Genomic DNA, 21,349 nt, shown 5'->3' on the forward strand with positions numbered 1-21,349 from the left:
GGGGAAAAGGGGAAAAGGGGAAAAGAGGAAAAGGAAACGGAAAAAAGGATAAAGGAAAAAGGAAAAGGAAAATGGAAAAGGGAAGAATACAGCTAGCTTGCACAATTAGAATGTCTGAATGTTTCTTGACATAATGGGCTTAGTTTACTTCTTTACATCTATTCTTTCATTCCTGGCTGCAGGCCACAGAAACTTCCCAGTCTGGACTGCCGAAAATCCCTGCCCAGTTTCCATGCCAGCGGGGTACTGCATTTAGGTTGTTCCACCCCACATAATTCATCTTTAACAAGAACCTCCCCTGTTCTTTTCAAACTTCTGAGTTAAGGAAAGCTGGGCATTTACATGTTTAGCCTAAGTTCTCTAAAGCAGCTATGAGTGAAGACAGAAATGAGCTGGAGGAGAAAACACTTTATTCTTCTCTGGTGCCCAAAAGCTCTTGTGTGTTTGGCCTCCCCTCTGCTGGGGCAGTTTCTGTAGGGGCTGCTTGGCCGCTGAAGGGAGAGCAATTCCTCTTGGCAGACTCAGCTTTACCTGAGTGAAACAAGACTCTCCTCACCTGCCCCAGCTCTTGCTTCCTCTGCAGAAAAAGTTCATAATTTTCTGCTGTTAAAAGCCAGGGAACTGTGTTGTGAATGCTTCCTGCTGTGCCTGGGAAGGGGAGATGCTGATGGACGGGGAAGCAGAGCAAGTTTGCCTGAAGCTTGGTGCAAATTCATGTGCACATGCAGAAATCCGTACCTGGAGTGCATTATTAGATGGCAACTACAGTGGCAGAGCAACGAGAAATCATTTCTTTACTGCATTACAATAACACAAGGGAGGTTTGTTTTGAAAAAGGGAAATTTTTTACCTTTTTTACTGTTACTGTTTTGTAATATAGCACCAGCCATGGATACAAGGTCAAGGTCCCTCCCTCCAAAACAAGGAAATTCATAAGTAGATAAGGAATCATATTTCTTCAGCCAAGTATGTTCCAATCTGCACTCAAATGAAAGTTTATATATTTTAACCAGTGTCTGGCTAACATAAGGAGCAATGTTTTCTCAGTGATTTTTTGTCAGACACCGGACAGGTGTAAAGGCTGTTCATTTCTGACATTGTGGAGTGGTGTCTCTTAAACTGGCAGGAACATTTTCTTTGCAAAATGAAATATTTTTTTTTTTAAATTTGCAAAACTTCATGGTAAAATGTAAGCTTTCAAGTAAGATAAGAGTGGTGAGAGTCAACACAACCTTGCTTGCGTTGACCAAATCCAGTAATTCTGGGTCTGCGGTACACTGAAATTTCCTATTAAAAAGATAATTATTAAAATATAGTAATAATACAGTGGAGATTTATAGCTGATAGAATATATTCCTCTGTTTGCATGGCCCTGTGTTTATTTTCCTAATAGCCCTGCAGCTTTATGTAGTTCTGGCATTAATTGTCATTTCATGCATTTGAGCAAAGTAGAACAGATCCGGGGGGGGAAAAAAACAAAAACAAACCCACAATATTTGGACAAAAAATTAAAATATCTGGGCCCATTCTAACACTCTACAGTCTGGTGTAAATAATCAGGTTGGTCTCACAGTGGGAATGATTTGCATCAGCAGCCTGATGTCCTGAGGTGGTGGCCTTAAGGATGTTGATTGGCAGCAGGACAAAGCCATTTTCACCCAGGAATGCCCAAGAGCAGTGCAAAGCAGCTGGTGGCTCCCGTGTGAGCTCCCTGTATAAACCCATGGCCGTGTATCAATATCAAAATTGTTGACCTCCACCTCAATGGACCTTTTTTCTTTTCCCACTCCAACAGCATTTTATTCTTACTGGCCTTAAAGGCCCCCTGGGATTGTCATGAAATAAACCATCCATCATAACTGGGCACTTTTAGCTTGGTGAAAAACACTGAAGTTACATTCAGTCTGAATTTGTTACATACCTTGCATTTTTGTGTTTTCCTCATTTTATTTAATTTGGGACCATTTTATCCCCAGACCTGAGAGATTATGCTGAGCTCCAGCTAAAGCTCAGAACTGGACCTCACTGCAACTTTCCACAGCCACCAGCTTTAGGATTTCTTCAGTCATGTCATTATTTTCACCCTGTTTGTAGCCTGAAGAAGCAGGAATGGCCTTGGGGCTAGTGAGGGGTTGGTCTGGGCACAGCAGCTGTAAGAAACTGAGGAAGGCAGAACATCCTTTATGGAGAATCAACCTCATCACCAAAGACATTTTCTCTCTGAGCTGGCCTTGCTCTCCTCCTGCGCATAAAATATGGATCATGAGTTTTACACTCTTTGTGTCCTGAAAGTCAAAAGCCTGACATATTAAAAGGCCTCAGACAGCAGGCAGATATTGTTGCCCGAGTAGTAAGCAAAAAAAAGAATCCTCAGCTTACATTAAATTTTGTTTACGGCAGCTTTTTACAGTCCCACACTAAATTTTCTTTATGTTTGTGCTTTGCTAGTTTATTTCCCCATGAATACCTGGCGCTGTAATGAATCTCACTGCGCCAGGTTTGTGAGTTTGGCCTCCTGGGCATGGAAAGCTCCAGCCCTGAGGTGCTGCTCAGGCACAGGTTTTGTGTGTTTTGTGTGTTTTTTGTTTTGCCCTTCCTTCAGGAGAACCTTGGGAGGGGTGACAGAGAAAGCAGGACAATGCTAAGCAGCCAAAGGCAGGTTTTTACTCTATTAGAATTATTTATTAATAGTTTCTCTCTTCAAAGAGAGGTGAGAGTTGAACACAGGCTATAAAATAATTACCTTTTACATCCAACTCTTCTGGGAATTTGAAGATCTGGATAAAATCATTAAAAGCCTCTGTAGAAAGCAGCCTCTAGATAGAAGCTAACCCTTTGTGTAACTCCCCAAGAACCAAAAACCACCAGCATCTGAGTTCTTGTTTTGAGCTATGTGGGTCTTTAGGTCCAAGAAAGGAGAAAAAAAACCCAAAAACCAGGCGTCCCTTTCAAAACCAGACTCTATAGTTCAAAATAGCTCAAACAGATCCATAAGCTTCATATAAACAAATTTTTTCAAATTGTCAAAACAATCATTTTTCTATTCTGTTCATTTGGTCTTCAGCTGGATTTAAACAATGGGGAATTCAGAATTGAAACCAACAGGAAATCAACTCCATGCTCTCAAGAGCAGGAGAAATCAGATTTAGCCTAATAATGCCATATTTGTTTCCTCTGTGTGTTGCTGTTACATCCATACAGACACCAAAAAAACCAAAAACCATTTCTGATATCCTCTGTGTGATAATCCGTTCTACTCTTTGATGAAAAACTGATTTTATAGGACACAGCTTTTGTGGGTCCCTAGAACAAAAACAAAAAGAGGGGGGCTGTCAAGAGCAGACCAATGTAATTCCTTCTGTGGCAGGGCTTTGCAGACAGAGCTGTGTTTGCACATGCTCTGAAAAAATGGTCCTTGAAAGATGCAGGTGAAACAAAAAGCTTAAAAAAAATCACCTGAAATTGAATTGAAACTGAAAATGATGACACAAAAAGAAAGTGTTAAAAAATTTAAGAGTACTTAGGAGAGCAGAGAGAGGCAACAGTCTCCAAATTTTTGATAAAGAGGGCAGAAATGCAAGGGAATAATCTTCCCTGAGCCAGATCAGTGCAGTTTGTGTATTTTTATTGGGCAGAAGTAAGCAACCCCACTGACAGTATTGGGATGCTGGGGGGACACTGTCTAAAGGTTCAGTTTCATTTTTAGGGAGATTGATACCTGCTGATAGCCAGTGGCTGGATGATCACACATCTGACAGTTCTGACAGGCAGGAAAATGATGGAGACTCTGTGAAAATGAGGGGGTCACCAGTTTTTATGGAATTTCAGGAATCCAGAGTGGAAAATTTAGCCATCGAGTGTATGAACCTGCCAAGATAAAACTGTACCCTACAGTACAGTAAATAGCAAACCCTACTGCTGCCCCATGTTTACACTGGCTGCAGGAAAACTTACTTTCCAGTTTTGGCTAAAATTCAAGTAAGCCTTTCTTTACTCCAGCTGTGAAAAGATTTTTTTTTTGATTTTTTTTTCCCCCGTATGGATCAACAGAAATTTGTGTTATTCTGTTTCCACGTGTCAATAGTCCTAGTGCTAATTGCGTGTGGTGCTGGCTTAATTAACACTCATAAACCAATAGAGGAGTTGAGCTTTCTGAGGTTTTTTCCTCACACTGTTGTTTTGAGTAAATGCTGGAGTTCCTTGTGCTGACAGTGTGTTTGAAGTGACTACTTGCACTGAATTGTAGAGGTTACCTACGTATAAGACTCTGAAATATAAATAAGATAAATACATTCCCAAAAAAAACCCCACAGCAAGTGGAGAAGAGCTGTACATTTCCTCACTTGGATGAGAAATCCATAGAAGTGCTGGTGCTCCTGTGGGGAGGATATATAGTACAGTTCTCATGTCTTGATTTTGTAGAAATCCCAATTTCCATTACAGGATTCATTTCCTCAACTGCAGTTGCTCGGTCACAGGTGCATACATCCCCTCCTCTCTCGGCATCAGACCCATTCTCTGCTGAGCTGGTGTGTCTCAGGTTCTTCCTGTCTCTTTTTGGGGGCAAGGAGGTCCTTCCCTGGGAGCAGAACCTATTCCAGAGAATCCTGGGTTTGGGAGAGCAGCCACACCAGGATTCCTTATAATGGAAAATAATATCCCCACTCAGGCTCCACACAGGGCTTCCTTGGGGTAGGGAATGGGATCACCAGGGTCAAGCCAAGGCTCCTCAGCTCTGCCTTCCCACAAAGTCACCAGATTTTAACCTTCTGAGGCTGGAGGTTTTTGTCTCCCTGCGTTTTTTAAGCTGAATTTGTTAATGTTTGGGAGTGGGTGTTTTGTCTAGTGGCAGAACACAGGGCTGGAGTCAGAAATTGAGGCTCAGTGCTTTGGGAACAGCAAGGAGCCTCAGGACAGCTTTTGTCCATTCAGGAACAGATGGGATGGATTACACTTTGACGAGTTTCTAAGGTCCAGGGCTGAGGAAGACGCCCTGCCATTAACTAAAGCTCAGTAAAAGAAAGGGGAGATGAAAATCGAGGTCTCACTATGAATTTTATCAAGGTTTGGTGAGGAAATTAAGGAGGAAGAAAAAAAAAAAATTAACAAAACTGCAAGGTAATGCAAAGCTGCACAAAGCACATACCCAGTCCATTTTCCTCAGCAAAATCTCCCCTGGCCACCCCCAGCTGCAGGGTGAAATTAATGCTAATCAGTTGCAGGCTTGTACTGCAGATGAACTCCAACAAAAAATCAGCTTCTATGCAGTCTGCTCAAATATAGCCCAAAGCTAATATTACAGTTTAGTGCACATTTATGTTATAAAAACATTATGTCCCAAGCTGTCAAACTCAGATTTGTAACACATTTACGTACACAGCTAGCCCCTTTTGAAAAGTAATTTTGGAAACCTTAAGGAATCAAGTCTGTTTAAAAAGCTGTCAATTAGTTGTTGCTCAGTTTTTAGAAGTATGTAAGTTTATATCTTGATCTTTCCTAATTGTAGGGTGCTTTTTTAATGTATATGCAAATCAAACACATGTACTGGAAAAGGAGTCTGTTGTCGGGGGAAATGTAGTCCTGAAAAAATAATAAGTATTAGATTTCGAATAAAGTAAAAAGGCTTGGATTCCTATTACATTTGCTAAATTTTAATTATACCCAGTGATATTTCTATCCATTAGCACTGATGAAGAATGGCTATTTTCTTAACAAACATATGATGAAGGAAAAAAAGAGATCCAGAAAAATAGGAAACATCTTCAGTGTCTTGTTTATGAGGTTAAATTTAACACAGGTTGTGTTTCATTACATTCATACGCTGCAGTTCAGAACATCACAAAACAGAAAAGCCCTTTAACAAAGGATTTACAAAAGGGAAGAACTGAAGCAGACTCTTTAGCTAATTGAGGAAGGAGAGCAAAATATTGTTTATTATTACCCTGCCAAGTTTACATTTGCATGCTTTATTTTCTTGGACCAAGTCACTGAGATTTAGTAATAGCAAAGACTTTGTTTAACAAAAATAACACTTGGATGACAGAAGGGTGAGGGAGAGCAGAGGAAGCAAGGGGACTTTAGGAAACTGGTGGAATAGATACAGAAATGGGTTAGAATGTTCTGAAAGAAGAGTGGCTTCATCACATGGTGACTGCCTTGCTTGACCACTGGGTAATTTCTCTATCCTGTGCTGTGCTGCCCTGAGGACAATGAAATTGTTATAGTCAAAAGGATCCAACAGCAGGAAAAAAGTAAAAAGAAAGGTGGATATTTATGCCAGTGCTAAATTTTTGGCTGATGTGTTATCTTGTCTTCAGTCCCTCTGAGTCCTACAGAGATGTCTGAAGATAAACATTCTGAGCTGGATCTTCTCTAATACCATTTTATTTCAGCTTATTATGAGGCTGGGCTAAAGCCAGCTGTAAAATTTAGGGCTGGGTTAAGTTTCTAAGCCCTGCCAAAGATTAGGGTGGTCTGATCCAAATTTTGTTTCAAGTCTCTCTTTTCCCTTTTATCAAACCCACATGGGGAGGTGGTCCTTCAGTGCTTTCTGAGATGTCTTTCATGCTCCAAGGAACAATGCTTAACTTCTTTTTCATAAAACAAAGCAGAAGGAGGAAAAAAAAACAAAAGCTGTGGGGTAAAGGCAGTGACTACGATTAGATGTCACTTTTTAAACCGCTCTGGAGCTGTCCCCAAGTTTCCCAGCCCCTCTTGGATGTCCTCTGTCTGCTGTAGCTGTCTGCAAGGGCTGGGCAGCCAGGAGCACCAGACAGGGCTTGGGTTCAGGCTGTGTCCTTGTCCCCTGGGGTGGAAGACAGCATTTGGCAGGGCCATGCTTCCTGCACAGCCACCCTCCCTCAGGCTGAGCCATCAGTGCTGCAGGGGCAGAGAGGGATGCTGGTGTCACACATGGCTTGTGACCAGGGCTGTGCCACCATCTGCCCTCTGTGAGGGGCTCACCTGCCCTGAGAGGTGGCAAATGGCCCAAAACCAGGTGGAAAGCAGCAGGAAAGTCCCCCACACAGATCCGCTGATTTAATTTCCCCATAGCTGTTCCTGCTTTAAAACCTGAAGCTGTGCTTCCTACCAGATTGAAACGCTGTTGTTAAGGCAGACATTCCCATTCTTGTAATAATATTAAATTTTAAAAAAATAATGGGAAAAAAACCCCAAACCAAAAACAAAACCAAGAACAAACAAAAAACAAAACCAAAAACCCAGTTGACCAGAAAAAACCCCACAAAAACCCCCAAAAAGCAAATAAAAAGCAACTGTCTTGAATTTCTCAAGAAATTTTGGTAAGGTCTCATGCAAAGAACACAATGCTCTTTTATGTCAATCTAAACATTTTGTCTTAATGTCTATCTGTAAAAAGGAGAAATCCATATAAATGTAGTGATTAACTCAACAATTTCTTCTTTCTAAATAACTGCCAGGAGCTCACCTGCTCCCTTTCCATGCATCAAAAACCCCACCAAACCAACCAACAAACTCCAACAAACAAAAACACACACACAAAAAAAAAAGTCACCCAAACGAACAAAATTAAAATAAGTAAAAAAATAAACAAAACCAAACAAATTCAAAAAGTGGAGCTATGCTACGGTTTAATCGACCCTTTTTAAGATGAGAAATTGATATTACAATGGATAAATGGAAATTTTCTACGAAAAACATGTAGTTGCAAAATTCCATCTAGCTCTGCTCCTGTTTAAGCCCCATGGGAGCAGGGGAGTGAGACCACAGTGGTGACAGCGAGGTGTAGGTGGGACCTGCAGACCTGGCAGGATTCCCATTGGGAAGGGGATGAGGCCACGGGGAGATGAGCCAGCTAGCTAAGGCAGCACAGAATCACAGGCTGACAGAATGAGGTTTCCAGGTTTGAAAAGACCTTTGAGATCATCAAGTCCAACCTACAACCCAAAACCCCCTCATTGACCAGACCACGGTGCTCAGTGCCACGTCCAGCATTTTCTAAACCCCTCCAGGGATGGTGATTCCACCACCTCCCTGGGCAGCCCATCCCAGTGCCCAATCCCTCTTTCAGTGATGAATTTCTCTCTAACATCTAACCTAATTTTTTTTTGCTTTTGGGAAGAGGCTAGCAGCCCTAACCCAAAACCAAGAAGACCCAAAACCAGTTCTGTCATGGGTGTTCTTCCCCAGAAGTAAGCCACACGCCATGGAGCCAACCTTCCCCTTTATTCCTCCTCCTGGTGGCTGCCAAAGCTGTTTCCCTTCTCTCTGCTCCTTCAGCACCTGGTAACCCTCCTCTTCCCCCTCTCCAGGTGTGGTGTTCCCCTACTCCCCGCGGCTGGGGCGGTACAACCTGAACTTCCACGAGGCACAGCGGGCGTGCGCGGAGCAGGATTCGGTGATGGCCTCGTTTGACCAGCTCTACGACGCCTGGAGGTCGGGGCTGGACTGGTGCAACGCCGGCTGGCTCAGCGACGGCTCCGTGCAGTACCCCATCACCAAGCCCAGGGAGCCCTGCGGGGGCAGGAACACCGTGCCTGGAGTCAGGAATTACGGGTTCTGGGACAAGGAGAAGAGCCGCTACGACGTCTTCTGCTTCACGTCCAACTTCAACGGTGAGAGCGTCTCCTTCGCCCTTCCCTGGCAAAATGGCCAGGCTTAGGCAGCCAGGGCAGGAAGGGGTGTGTGGTTTGTCAAAGCTCATGTAAAACCTGGGGAATGCTAGGGATGAAATAACCAACGGGTTAAAAACGTTGTGGAATTTGCAAGGGTGCATGCAGAGAGTAAAGTCATCTTTGCCACGTGGTCACGCAGGTAGTTTTTACAACTCAGGGCTTGTAATGGCAGGATTTTTTAATATCTCCCCTCTCACCCCACTGAAATTTATACATACCCTTCTAATGCTGGTGTGTAACCAGTTTAATTCGGTCGAAGGAACCTGCAGTTCATTGAAGTTGTTGAAGTCAATAATAATTCTGTCCATATTGCTTAAATATGCCACCAAAACAAAACTCTGATCATCACCTACTCTGCAGTGTCAAGCAGCTCCTGCTTGACTAATATAACTAATAGTTCCTTATCAGCAGACCTATTTCTAGCTTTATTTCTTATAATTCAGATTTCTAATCTTAGTACACTGCCAAGCCTCCGACCACTTTTGCTCTGAGGTTGGACTGCTGTAAACCTGTTTTTTGCTATTACTTGATTGTGTTTTTAGATATGAAACAAAATTAAATGACCCAATCTCAGCTTGCTCCATTTCAGGGTTTACCTAATGTCAGGAAAAAACATTTAAAATAAATTCAAGAGAGCATTGCTGTGAATGTCCCATCCTCTCTACGGCATCCTACTTGTGGATAATTCCTGCACAACTTTGCACATGTTTGGCTTGCAGCCCACTCAGACCATGGAGCATGGCCTTTTTTTATTGATGCAGAGATTGCTTACCCACAGCGAAGCAGCTCCATCCTACAGCGCAGCAAAAAATAAACACAAGCCTTGATTTCAGAAGATGTTCTCCAGCCCTAAATCTGCAACATCCTCCTCAGAAAAAGACCCATCCAAGCAAAAAAAAAAAAATGAACCAAACCAAGCAAAAAAAAAAAACTCCCAAAAAACACCAAAAAACCCAGAAAAATCCCACCACAAAACAAAAAAATACACACAAGAATAAAACCCCTACAAAAAAAAAAAAACCTCAGCAGAAAAACCCAAACAAATCCTGAAGCCAACAGTTTTGCATTAGGTTCAAAGTGATCTGAAACAAAAGTTTGGCTGATTTTTTTTTGTCATACTGCTTCATCCCATTAAGTGCTGGCTCAGTTTTTCTTGCTTCATTTATCCAAGGTGGAATCCTGCAAGGACTCATCTCTTCTATACAGATTTAACCCTGTGCTATAGAAATATCACCAAGGTATTAAATAATTAAACAAAAATAATTAAAATGGGATAGCTGCACTTTTTCATTTATTTTCTAATGCTTTCAGAGTAAAACCTTGTGTCTACCACCTTTTTAACACAAGGAGCTGAGCAGCATCCCTTAAGGAAGGAGAAGCAAAATTTCTGGGGAAAAGAAAGAATAATAAGTACTGACTAAGATAAATATTGTATGTGCATTGATAGAAGGAGAAAGAAAGAGGGGGAAGGAGAAAAGTAAGGTGAGGATAAGGTAGGAGAGCAATCAAAGACAAGACACAGACGCAAATCTCAGCCTTGAAGAGTCTTGAAACTGTCCTGGAGACAGAACATTACACTGCAATGTAGGGAGAGAGAGAGATGGAGAGAGAAAGAGAGAGAGAGAGAAAAAGAGAGAGAGAGAGAGAGAGAGAGAGAGAGAGAGAGAGAGAGAGAGAAGTGTATCTATATATAGATTTATAGATATAGATATTTAGATAGATATATAGATATATAGATTATATACATATATAGAGATAGATGACAGATTAGATAGATAGATAGATAGATAGATAGATAGATAGATAGATAGATAGATAGATAGATAGATAGATAGATAGATAGATAGATATCCCCACAACTCAATGTCAAATGTCTCTCATGGCATCATCTGAAAATCCAGATTTCTTCTTCTCTCAGCTTCCATTCCCTTAACTCACCAAATCACCTTTCCCTCACACATCCCTGCTGTCTTTCCCACTATTCCTTGTCCCAAGCTCACCTTCACACCCACAATTAACCCAGACACTCTGCCAGCTCCCTGGTTTCAGCACAGCATTTTGGATAAGTGTATTTAATGGCATATGTGTAGGAAAAGAAAAAAAAAACAACCCAAAAAAAGCACTATTTCTGTAAGACCCAATATTGATTCTCTCAGCTCAGGAACAGCCAAGGAAAATGAGAGGTGGTTAGGACACAGTGCATTCCCAGTGGATTCTGGAGTCTTCTGAAAGTAGAGAACAGAGGAGGCTTCAACTTTGCATAATGGAGATGGGAAAATGACGAGGGCCACAGGAGCAGAGAAGGATAAGGAGAGTTTAAAAAAAAAATAGTGTCTCTTGGGAGTTTCTATAAAAAAAGAGGTTAAGTTTAGATACCTTCTAAATGGTTTCCCTATAGGGAAAAAAACTCCCAAATACATTATGATCTCAGAGATCATTAAAAAGAAAGGTTCTATTTCAAATAATTCAGCTGTAAAAGCAAGAAATCTTGGTCTGAAACACATGCAAAACTTGTTTTTTTTTTACCTGGAGAAGAAAGGTAAAAGCCATGGTATTTAGCTATTGGGGTAAAAAAAAAAATGAAACTATAATCATCAATGCAGTGAATTCAAATCCAGGTTCAGTGTTTTCCCTGTGGAATTGTTGGATCTCAACTGTGATTACCTGGATACACAAAAAATAATGTTTAAAAATGAAGGGATTATACCATCAGTAAAAAAATTCTACATGCTTTTCTGTTACCTGCACAGGGAAGTGGTTTGAGCAAAACTGCAATATCAAATAATCTCGTTACTTTGTGAAATTACCCTCTGATACCTTTTCATAGACTAAGGCAAATACAATACTAAAACATTGTATTCTGCCTGTGTAGCTGATTTATACTCAAACCATTCTGTTGGTTCATGCAAGACTTGTTCATGTTTTGTATCCAAGAACATGAAATCATTTCACACCTTTTATATCTAATAGCACCAGCCAGCCACCAGTTTATTAGAATATATAGTGGTATGTTTCATAAAACAAAGCAAAGAGTAACGCCAGCCTGATGCTATCTGTGAAATCCATCAAAATATTGTGAAATAACAGAATATTTTCTGCCTGCACTGGATGGCAACATGTTTCCCAATCTGATTTTACATTCCTTGTGCTGATAAGGACTATTGAAAATTAATTCATAGGAGTGGGGAGTGTCTGACTTAAATTTGGGAATTCCACACTGGAATTTTCTGGTGTCTGAGGGCTCAGCTTTGCTTTTTCACAGCCAATTTTTCCTCCACTTGCCCTGCCCAGAGGAAGCCTCTTTAGTCCATGTCATCTTTAGAAAAGCTGAAGGCTCCTGCCCTGTGTGGTGGCACAACCTGACGTGATCCAAAGCATTTTCCAGGGCTGAAAATCACCCCAATTTCTCTCCTTGCCTTGAATCAAGGAATGGGGATGCTCCTCTCCCATGCAATCACTCCAGATGATCAGTTTGAGGAAATAAATTCAGATGAATAATTTTGTTACAATCTTCCCCACTGAGCCTAATAGCCATAAACCAAGGAATGTATAATGGAAGAGCTGAGTGGTTGTTCTTTGTTTATTTTCAAAGGTCTTCTGAAGGACAACAGTACTTTTTTTCTTTTTTTGAAGGAAAACCCATGAGAAACTTTTGCACTGAAAAGTGCTAAAAGAGCTAAATGTAAATATATTTATCAGGTGCTCTATAATTAAGCAATTTCAGAGAAAATGAAACAAAGTACAAGTACAGCTTGCATCACACTTTCTTCTCATTAACACGCATTTTGTTATCTACCCTGTCCACAGAACCATAGTGCATAATTGCTCTTTCATCACTTGTAGGAGAATCAAATGAAAATCTCATTTTAACAAAGTTAAGAACACAAAGAATAAATTTCAGAGAGCATGTTAAAAGCACAGCTCTGAGCCACCTGTTTTTTACAGCAGTGCATGTTACAAGCCAACCATCTCTGCCATTTGAATGGGAGAAAGCTGTGGAAAGTCCTGTCTGAATAATGCTGACTGTTCATTTGACCATTTCAGAACATTTTATCACTGGGAACATGTAGCAACTGTTCCAAAAAGAGAAATGAAACCCAAACTAAAATTACACACTCTTTATTAGGAGTGGTTGCTTCTGAATCAACAGAGCAATTACTGATATTGGTGTGTTTAAAAGTGTTTTTTTCCTCACATATTTAATTCAAAATCACCTATTTGAGAGGGTCACTGGATGTCAAAATATTTACCAGGTCTTAAATATCTCTCTCCTTTTTTTTTTTTTCCCTTTTTCTTTATGTAAGGGAAACTCACTAATAAACCTCCCAATTTAGCACAGAGCTTGAAGAAATTTCCAAGTGTGATTCATCCCTCAAACTCCCACAGTCACAAGGGTGTGGGGTATTTGGGTCAGTGGCTGGAGTTTGCCTCTTTAAGCTGTTCTGTTGTACACAAAATCTTAAAATAGCTGTTATAGATGGGGTGTGAGCAGGTTTGCACAAACCCTCTGCCCCATGGTTTGGGTGTGAGGAGCCAAATCAGACAGGATCCTCTGTAGAAGTGTCCCAACCACCAGACATGAGGGAGAGAGAATCAATTCCTCCCTCTCCTTCCACGTCAATTAATAAATTCTTAGGCTGAATAGTTAGGAACCCTTCCCAACTATTATCAGGGGAAAAAAAAAAACAAACCCTGCAAATCTGTATAGAGCTTATTAATGGAATTTTATGTAATCAGACAATCTGGATACACATTGCATCCCTGTGGGCTTTACTATTCAATTTCTCTTGTTTGAGGAGGCAGCAGAGTATAGGAGCTTTTATTATTGATGTCATATGTCAAAAGCCTGACCTTACTGCAAATCCCTAGGAAATTACATTCCACTGACATATGGTTTGAAGAGGAACTCATAAACTAGGTGAAGTTTACACACTATCAGTCTAAACCCCTGTTCCCTTAAATCAGAAATCTTGTTTGCTTTGGGGAGACCTCTTAATAGTGTATCAGTAACAGGATTCCATTTAGTAAACCTTCTCTTTAGCAGCACCTTGTAAATGCTCTCAACTTGCTGAAATGGAATTTTAAAAAGTGTTTTACAGAGGGATGATTACCTGTTCTCAGTAGTTTTCTGTGGAAATTCTGTAGATGCTGTCACTGACAGCAATGAAATTTTAGAAAACTTTCTTCTCCACCACAGCTGCAATGTCAATGCTGTTTTTTAAACTGTTTTTTTCTTGATATACAATTTCTGACCTTTAGACAGGGTTAATTCAATTACCTTTATATTGTCATCTGACCTGGCTTTCCTTAATTTTGAAAAAAAAATCCTGTTTGATTTTCACAGGAATCTGAAGCTGATGTAACTCTTAACTTGCTCACCCCATTTTTTTTCACCGAGAAAGTCATCTCATACTAAGCAGAGTTCTGTGTACTCACATGATTTTTGCAAGGCAGAAAATGGGTATTGTCCTGGAGTACGTTAAGCAGTAAAGAGTGAGCTCTGGAATTAGAAGGTCCCCACAAGAATAAATTCCTTTCTTATTTTCAGCTAACTCTCCTCTTCAGGAATAGGCAGATTGAAAAGTTGTGAATTTATTTGGAAATTATTGAATGCCTTCAAAGAAACACAATTCCTCTGCAGTCCACTTGGCTGTCAAATCAGTGATGATAAATAGCCCCAAGAATAATGAATGAAATGCTTACAGTGAATGTTTATTGCCTTGATAAATGGAATCAATATTAATATTATTGCTGTGTATGGATTAGCAGGGGAGACTTCACTTTTTGGGCTTTGTTTTCTGGCATATATTTTCATTATCTTGAGACAGGGAACATTTTTCTTAGCAGCACTCTCAGTTCAGTCTCGTGTTGTGGTGAGGGTATACCCTTTGATGCCTAAAAAGAAACAGAGCTGCAGAACTGCTGGTAAAGACTTAGGACAGACATAATTTTGCTCTACCACAGGCTCAAACTCTCCTCCTGAAAAGCTTTTGATACCTTGGCTTTCTCACTGTATAAAAAAGGAAAAAAAAATAAATAATTTCTGCTTGTATTTAATCAGAAACAAGGTCACCACCTTGTCAGAGAGCTAAAGAGTATGTGTTATGCTATCACTGAGTAAAAATTCAGGTGGAGATGAAATACTTTGGTATTAGGAGAAATAAATATAGCATTGCTTTTGGGGTTTATTTTGTTGTTGTTTTGTTTGGTTTTGGTTTGTTTTTTTGTAGAGTTGGTTTGTGCTTTTTTTTAGTTCAATTCCTCTGTTTTCTGTACCTGGGTTGTTTTTTGGGTAAGTTCTTTTTTCCTCCTGATATCAACTCACCATACCAAAAAAAAAAAAAGAAAAATCACAATTTTTTTTAACAACACAACCCCCAACTGGCACAGACCTAAATTAACCACTGTTTGACATGATCCTTAAGGAACATCTCCATTTCTCCTCGAAACTCAGTGTTACAGTACTGTTGCCTGAAATCAAAACTGAGAAAAACCCTTCCCACAGTATTAAAATGGAAAGATAAAAAAGCAGTTCCTTATTGGAATCTTCCAGGTGTATCCATAGTCATGGGCACTCTGGTATTGAATTTCTACAGTTTTTATAGGGTTAATTAACTAGGATATCTTAGAGGTACATGCAGGAGAAGATTCAGTTGCCCCTTGGGTTGGTGCAAGGTCTCCCATGCCCCAATTCCTGTCTTCTTTTAGGTCCTCTACTTGAAAATAAGACCAAACAGTATTTCAGAAAAGTGTTAGGTCGTCAGCTAATTACTCCAGAATCTGAGAGAAAGAGTAGGAAAATTACCATGAGCTACACAGCTGGTATAGAGAGCCGTGGATTTATGAAAAGCACATAAAAAGTAAAAATCTTTAGGCAGCACCACTGAGGTTCACAGAATCCCCTGAAAGGTGGTTGTAGCCAGGTGGGGGTCGGTCTCTTTCTCCAGATAGAATGAGAGGACACAGCCCCATGCTGCAATGAGAGGAATTTAGGTTGGATGTTAAGAAGTTTTTTATGGGAAGGGCGATAAAGTACTGGGATGGTCTGCCCACAGAGGTGATGGAGTCGCCATCCCTGGACGTGTTTAAAAATCAAGGACGTGGCACTCGGTGCCGTGGTCCAGTTGAGGTGTTAGGGCTGGGTTGGATGGATGATCCTGAAGGCCTCTCCCAACCCAGTGAATCTGTGATTCCATAATCACAGGATTTAAGGTTGGGAAGGACCTCCAGGACCGCTGACCTCCAACCTCCACACCGCTAACCACTCCACCTTCCCTCCTTTCCTCCCAGGTCGCTTCTACTACCTGATCCACCCCACCAAGCTGACCTACGAGGAGGCCGTGCAGGCCTGCCTGAAGGACGGCTCCCAGATCGCCAAGGTGGGGCAGATCTTCGCGGCCTGGAAGCTGCTGGGCTATGACCGCTGCGACGCGGGCTGGCTGGCGGACGGCAGCGTGCGCTACCCCATCTCCCGGCCACGGAAACGCTGCAGCCCCAGCGAGGCCGCCGTGCGCTTCGTGGGCTTCCCCGACAAGAAGCACAAGCTGTACGGTGTCTACTGCTTCAGGGCCTACAACTGAGAGAGCCTACCTAGAGCATGACAGTTGTTTTGGTTTTTTGTTTTGTTTTTTTTTTGATAAAATGTGTGAAAGGTTTCTTTTTTTTTTTTTTTTCCTTTTCGGTATGAACTCATGCAAGCTACCAAAACTGTGATAAACCTCTTTTACTTACTGTAAAGAGTCATTTTCATAGGCACTCCCTCTCCTAAACCCATTGGTTTATTTTTGGTTTTGTTTCATTTTAGTGGTTTTGTTTTGTTTTGTTTTGTTTTTTTTGTGAAAATATCATTCCATAGATATTTTAAATTAATATAATTTAATGGGAGCTCTAGGTAAGGAACTTTTAGATTCAAATTCTTTAAGCTATGTCATCCCAAAACTATAATTTTCATGAATGGGGCATGCAATAGAGCTTGACAATTGCTAGGGCACAATTATGGAGTGTAAGGCTACTCAAAGCAGAAGCTTTTAAAAGCACAGATTTTACATATTTGTACCAGTTTGAGAAACACTGCAAATTGATTATGACAGGAATTTTAAAATATAACAATCTTTTTGTTAAAGGGGATCAGTGAGGTTTCGCAAAGGAATCTCACAACAATATATGTTAGCAAATAACTGTTTTCACTGGTTCACATGGGAACAACAGAGAGTTTAACAAAAGCAGCTAAAACGGTCCACAAAAATAGGACTAGTTTTACAATTTCAAACCTTGCCTTCCTGAAAAAATAAGCTCATGGTCCCATGCATAGGAAGAAGCACAGTTAGTTCTCCTGAACATTTCAATTGTGTTTTTGTTGTGTATAAATCATTGAGTGAATAATTATCTAACGAGAAAACTCTTGTTTTCTTCTTATCTCCAATTAAAGATGCCTGAGAAGTGTCGTATTACCTTTGAGTAGCTTTACTGAGCTATTTTTAAACTCTTAAAGGCCATTTGCTAAGCAGCATAATAGCATCTACTCAGGGCAGTTGTATAAATGAACTGCTGGACAGAGAAATTGTAAACTTTAGCAGCTTGATTTTACATTAGCCTTTGAAATGTTATTGTCTTAATTAAAGAACATTACAATATTTAATATTTCTTAGCTATTTACACATCACAAAAAATAAAAATTAGAAAAAAAAATATTTAAAATGGTGAAGTCTTAAACAAAGACTATTAGACAAAATCTGAAACCAGCCATTAAGTTTTAAAAGAGAAAAAGAAAAAAAAAACAAAAAGAAAACACTTAATTTCCTTACATCTTATTTGTATCTAAAAAGTGCACCTGTTTTTTAAACTGTCAATGAAATACCATAGCATCATTAGCCCTGATTTACTTAGCTAGTCCTCCTTAGAGTTAACTAAATAAAGCTATTGAAATACTTCTTTTCACTAAATCTGCAGTGGTCCAGGCAGAAGATGTTTACCTAAATCTGCCAGTGTCAGAGAATAAAAACACGCACTGTGCATGGTGCCTAGGATTTTCAGAGCTGCCTAAAGCACTGGGTCCTCCCTAAGTACCAGGTTGATGGAATTTGGGATTTCCAATGCAAAACTCAGTTTGGATGCAGCAGTTCATGGTGCTCATCTTCAGATACCTTAATGCAAACAGTTTTTCAGAGAGCAGGTGCTCGAGGCTTTCTGAAAATTTACTCCACTTATGGTGTCTCAAGCTGGATATCCAAAACAAACGAAAAAAAAAGGCAGGGAGGCCACTGATTAAAAATACCTTGGTCTCGGGTAATCTCTTCAACGGGTTTTGATGTTCTCTATCCAGTATTGGTTCTACCACTTAAAAATTGAGAACTCCTTTTCCTGCTCTACACTTGCTGAACTACAAAGAACTCAGAGGACCAACATTTGTATTTATGCCATGTTTTATAGCTGCCCACTGTTTCCATGATTTAAAAGAGGCAGAGTGGGATTTATCCAACTAGGACACAACCTGTATGCTTTCATGGATGGCTCGGTGTAGCTGTTTTCCCGTGGATGTGAGTAAATAAATCTCTTTCCCAGAGTGGTTGTGGTCCTGTTTTAAGACTCTGTGAGCAAACCAGGAGCTAGATATGGAAAGGGGCCATAAGGTGCATTTTACTGGAGTTCTTTCCCTTTGAAGCAAATTTCCATCCTCCTGGGGATATTTGCATCCTCTGTTGATATCTGTTCATACTTTACAGGTGGAGCAATCTCAGTGCCAAACCCCTCCCCCGTTTTTTTTAATCCACTAGGAATTGGATTTTCTCGAAACAGTACCCCTTAGCTATAAATAGTGATTTACTATTCATAAAGTCCCTATAACCATGCAACCTTTTTTGAACAGCCATTTTTTAAAATCAATGCCCATTTCACACATTTTCTCAGGCCATCCAGAGCCTTCTCTGAAACCTTTGGAGAAAAAAAGTGGGAATGGAAGTAAAAATGTTAAGTATCCAACCAAGATAAGGAGTGGGGTATGTAAAAGTGGACCATGATCAAGAGGAATACTTGTCATTCCTCTATCCAAATTTCAGAAAATTTGAAAAAAAATGCTGACTGTTCTACAGATTTTCTTCTGAAGTTTGGACAGGGAGGTTGTGGGATGGGAAAAGCTGTAGAGAATATCCAAGTAATTACCACAGCTAGATCCAGAGCTGCTGTAAAGAGGGGAGCCTTATGCAACTGGCTCTACCCTCCCCAAAGATCTGCTACACCTGGAGGAGGCTGCATGGTTTTCTTATTGCACAGAGGTGAAGAGACCCTCATGAAATTTTTATTTTTTTTTGTACCTCTCCAAAGAAACCCCAACAGGGTTTCACCCAGACACATTTTTATTTTTTTTTAACTTTTTTTTTTTTTTTGCAGGAATGGGGATTATATTTTGCCTGCATTAAAAAAAAAAAAAATCAAATAAATGAATAAAAATGTACACATCCAACCCACTCGTGGGGCTGGCTGAAGTGCCCTCACTGCTAGACCAAAGGCACTGCGGGAAAGGCCAAGTTCAGCCTTTCACCAACTTCTGCAACGCTCTGGAGATGGCTGGTCAGGTCCTAAATCACAGCAATCTCAGGCTTGCTCTTGTTTTTTGCCTTCTGTGTCCACATCTTCCCCGGGCCGGCCGCGGTCTGGGCGTAGCATCCCCTGACCCTCCCCTGCCTCCAGCATCCCCCAAATCCCAGCCCAAGGAGGGTGGCTGAGCAGGCTCTGCACCACCCACCCAGGGGACAACCCCTGGCTTGGCAGCACCAGGAGGGCAAGGAGGGTGTCCAGAGGGATGCTGACCACCGGCATCCCAATTTGGGTTTTGCCGCCTGTGAGTTGGCGTTGGAGACGTCTCTTGCTGTTGTAGGGGGGTGGGGTTGGTAATTTTGTTAATTTCGTGTGTGGAGTCGCAGGGTGTGGGCTCACACCCGCCGTGTTGCTCACCAGAAGCTCGGTAGTCTAACCTGGGATTAGGTTTAGGTCTGTGTACTGTGCTATTGTAACAGCTAATCGATTGTAGTCCAGTAAAATGTGTTTGTGTGGGGAAAAAAACACAAATAAGTGTGTAACAAAAAAAAAAAAAAATTAGTTCTAATGTAAACAGGTATAAAAACCATAAGAAATGTATATGATTACCTGAGAAGTGGGCACAAATAGACAAAAAGACACGAATTATATTTATTTTTACAGCTAATGACTCCATTTCCTTTTGTAACGTCAAATGTCGGGATGTTTTTCTTATTTTCAACTAAGCTAGCTAGGTGCTTGAATAAAAACTTCAAAAAGCAGCTTAATAACTGGATTAAAGCCTGTGCTATTTTCTGTTCATGAGAGAATATTGTTAACGTCGTGTTCTTGGTCATTATCTTCTATTTCACAATGTATCAGAATTTTAATGCCCATGAATTAACAACAATTAAATTGTGTTGTTCTTTCCAATATGATAACTTCTCCTTATTGACTGACTGTTCTACTTCTGTCCCAGAAAACACAAATAGGGAAAGGAATAGATCAAAATATGAAAATACTTAGTTTGCCATAGTAAACAACATGATTATAAAAACTAAGGTGTGGAAGGGGAAAGACTACTCTGTGAATATGATTCACAAATAAAATAAAGAGAACTGTGTTCCAAATCCTTTGGTTTATGCTTCTTTGAAGCATTTTTAAAGTAGAAGTGCAAGTACTAATTTCTTCTTTGTGCTTTCTGCCATCTTCTGAAATAAAATAAGCCATAAATAAAGAAGGTGCTTTTAAAATTAATTTAAAGTTATGGTTTATATGGCACTGCACATCCATCTCAAGAAATCAGATGTAGGACAGTGTTTCATGTATGAGAAAATTTATTAAGCTATTTATATAATCCTCCAGCCTTATGAATTAAAACCCAACAAAAAACATCTCTCTTTGTAAAGTGAAACAAGAAAAATTTCCAGCGTCAGGCAAGAATTAATTATTCAAAGCACTTGGCCAGCTTTTCAGCTTCTGTAATCACTGTTTCTGCATTCTCTTATTGATCTGTGCCAGAAAAGTTAACCCTGAAACTTGCCTGCACTGCACCGCTTTGCTGGGAAATACTAATATTCCATAAAGTTTTGGTACATTGGCCATGTTTAGAAACAGGACAAAAAGAGCAAACAGGACAAAAATTTGGAAAATTTGTCACTCAGAACAAGGGAAATCTGGGCTATCTTGAGTACACGACTGAGAAAAACATCCTTTTGCTTCTAACAATTCTAACAATTTTGTTTCTAACAATTAAGTTTAAAAAAAAACTTAAAACTTGCAGCATTTTCACTTCACAACATTATTAAAATTGCCTTTTGTAGGAACAATCACTCAGTGATAAGGATTTTAATTCCCTGCAATGATATCTAGCTGTTCAAAACAGAGTCACTGTCTTCATGCTTGGAAGTGGCTGGATTTAAGACTTGATGGAAGAACCTTCAAAGCCAGAAATGTGAGGGTTTTCACCCAAACTCTTAGAAAATTAAAAACACTGCCATGGTGTTTAGCCCTTCTCTCATTTCCCCAGCAGCTTTGTGTTCAACAGCAGCCAGACATCCTTCTTGAATGTTTCAAGAAGATGAATTTTACCCATTTTTACCCATTTTTACCCATTTTTACCCATTTTTACCCATTTTTTACTCATTTTTACCCCTGTTCCTGACCCATTTTTACCCATATTT

The 21,349-nt window shown here is 40.2% G+C and overlaps 1 protein-coding gene across 2 annotated transcripts in view; it reads left to right on the forward strand.

Moving 5' to 3' along the window:
- HAPLN1 (hyaluronan and proteoglycan link protein 1) overlaps window positions 1-20,104 on the forward strand; it is a 63,750-nt gene extending 43,646 nt beyond the window's left edge. For both annotated transcript variants that reach the window (XM_019009158.1, XM_019009159.1), the window contains exons 4-5: window positions 8,292-8,594; window positions 15,945-20,104. In XM_019009158.1, coding sequence (XP_018864703.1) covers window positions 8,292-8,594; window positions 15,945-16,234 — 593 coding nt within the window. In that variant the 3' untranslated portion in view covers window positions 16,235-20,104. The remainder of the gene's footprint in view (window positions 1-8,291; window positions 8,595-15,944) is intronic.
- The last annotated feature ends 1,245 nt before the right edge of the window (window positions 20,105-21,349 follow it).

This window comes from Parus major, chromosome Z (assembly GCF_001522545.3).
Source record: "Parus major isolate Abel chromosome Z, Parus_major1.1, whole genome shotgun sequence".
NCBI lineage: Eukaryota > Metazoa > Chordata > Aves > Passeriformes > Paridae > Parus > Parus major.